The sequence below is a fragment of the Hipposideros armiger genome, unplaced genomic scaffold (assembly GCF_001890085.2).
Source record: "Hipposideros armiger isolate ML-2016 unplaced genomic scaffold, ASM189008v1 scaffold_2690, whole genome shotgun sequence".
NCBI lineage: Eukaryota > Metazoa > Chordata > Mammalia > Chiroptera > Hipposideridae > Hipposideros > Hipposideros armiger.
This window is the reverse complement of record NW_017733998.1, coordinates 3,986-5,862: the sequence shown is the minus strand read 5'-3', so window position 1 is coordinate 5,862 and position 1,877 is coordinate 3,986. Positions and strand designations below refer to the sequence as shown.

Sequence of the window (1,877 nt, the reverse complement as noted above, 5' to 3'; positions counted from 1 at the left end):
TTCTTTGACCATTTTGAATTACTGAGATAGTGGAAGGCGAGTGAGCCATGACTTTAATTTCTCCAATATAATCTGCATCAATTACTCCTGGAGCTACCAGGATCCCTTTCATAGTAGTGCTACTCCTTCCCAAAATCAACCCCATAGTTCCAGAAGGAAGAGGACCAAAAACTCCAGTAGGAAGGGCTTGCATACCCATTTCTGGCGTTAGTACTGTGTAGGCGGAGGAACTGAGGTCCAGTCCTGCGCTGCCTGGGGTTGCTCTAACAAGGTCTTGAATGGATTTCCCGTTTTTATCCCCTGCTCGGGGACAAAGTTCAGGAGTGCCCCATAACATTGTTTCGGGGCCTGGGGCTGGCCCCTCTTCCAGTTTCCCTGCATGAGGGAATTTCCTGAGGCATCTCGTTTAGATTTGCATTCACTGGCCCAATGTTTTCCTCGCTTACATCTAGGACAGAGGCCAGGTTGCTGTCCCTGCTGAGAAACCTCAGCTTGTCTTTTAGGACATTGTTTAAGTTGATGACCCATTTGTCCACATTCAAAACAGCTTCCAGGGGGTCCCGCAACTCGGGCTTTTCCCCGCCTTTGCCGTTGGAACAAAACTTCCTTAATTGTTTTCCCTTGCATAGCGGCAGCTATAGCCAAGCCTTGAGTATAAAATGGTCCAATATCTGAACATAGCCTGATATAATCATTAAGATTAGCCTTCTTTCTAAATGGTCTAAGGGCTGCCTGACATGCCGCGTTGGCATTTTCAAACGCGAGTTGTTTGACCAACATCATTCCTGCCTGGTTCTCTCCTCCCATCAATCTACTTGCAGATTGGATCAATCGTGCTACAAAATCCTGATACAGCTCATCTGGGCCCTGTCTGATTTTTGCCAGGTCCTCTGTCTGCCTTCCTCCATTGCCAGGGATTTTAGCCCATGCTCTCCGGGCAGCTGCGCTAGTTTGCACATATGCAGCAGGATTAAAATTTAATTGGTCATTCAACTCGCGGTAAGGACCTTCACCTGTCAGCATATCATAATCTATAGGGATGTTCTGACCTCTATTTATATCTGCTGTAATTTGGCATAACTCTGAAAAATCTGATCTCCAGAGCAGAAAATCCCCTCCTGACAAGCATGCTCTTGACAGCTGTTTCCATTCTGCAGGAGCCATGGACTCCGTGGACAAAGTATCAATTAATGTCAAAGTGAAAGGAGCTGTAGGCCCATATTGGGCGCAAGCAGTTTTTATCTCTTTTAGCTGCTTGAAAGGCATTGGAGCGTGATCTCTAACGACTCCGCCCTGGCCGTCAGGCCGCTCAAGAACTGGATATGCCATAAATCCTGATACATCCTCTCCCTGTAAATATGCTTGCTGAATCGAGGTCTGGAGCCTCGGCTGTCTTTTCCATTTCTGCCCAGCAGGCACAACCACTGGGGCAACGACAGCTCCCTCTAATCCTCTGCATGAGGGTTTATCTAACATATCCTCATTCCAGATTCCCATCTCAGCCATTTTTCGTTTCATTTCTCTCACCTGAGCTGCTAAAGGAACATAAGCAGACGGTGATGGAGGCCGAGGGGATTTGCTTTCAGTTTTAGGCTGTTCTAGGTTACTTTCAATTTTTGGTGAATCTTGTTTTAAATTTTCCTGAGCTAGAAACAACTGAGGATTATCAAAATTAGGGTTATGATATCTAGCTACTTTTTTATCTAAATCTTCCTCATCCTGAGGACCTAGCTCTTCGTCTAGAGCAACTTTCTCATAGAGGCGGAATGAGGGAGGAGGGGCAGTCGGAGCTACAGGGTCGGGTCGCGATCCCGACTCTTCTTCCAAATTTACCTTCTCTCCTGTACTATCCTCCTGACCCCGCATGCCCTCATGGC

At 46.9% G+C, this 1,877-nt stretch overlaps 1 protein-coding gene across 1 annotated transcript; it reads right to left on the bottom strand.

Moving 5' to 3' along the window:
- Positions 1–207: 207 nt before the first annotated feature.
- LOC109378712 (endogenous retrovirus group K member 5 Gag polyprotein-like) lies at positions 208–1,866 on the bottom strand. The gene has a single exon (XM_019635011.1). It carries the CDS (start codon positions 1,864–1,866, stop codon positions 208–210), a length of 1,659 nt encoding a protein of 552 aa, XP_019490556.1.
- Between the last annotated feature and the right edge of the window lie 11 nt (positions 1,867–1,877).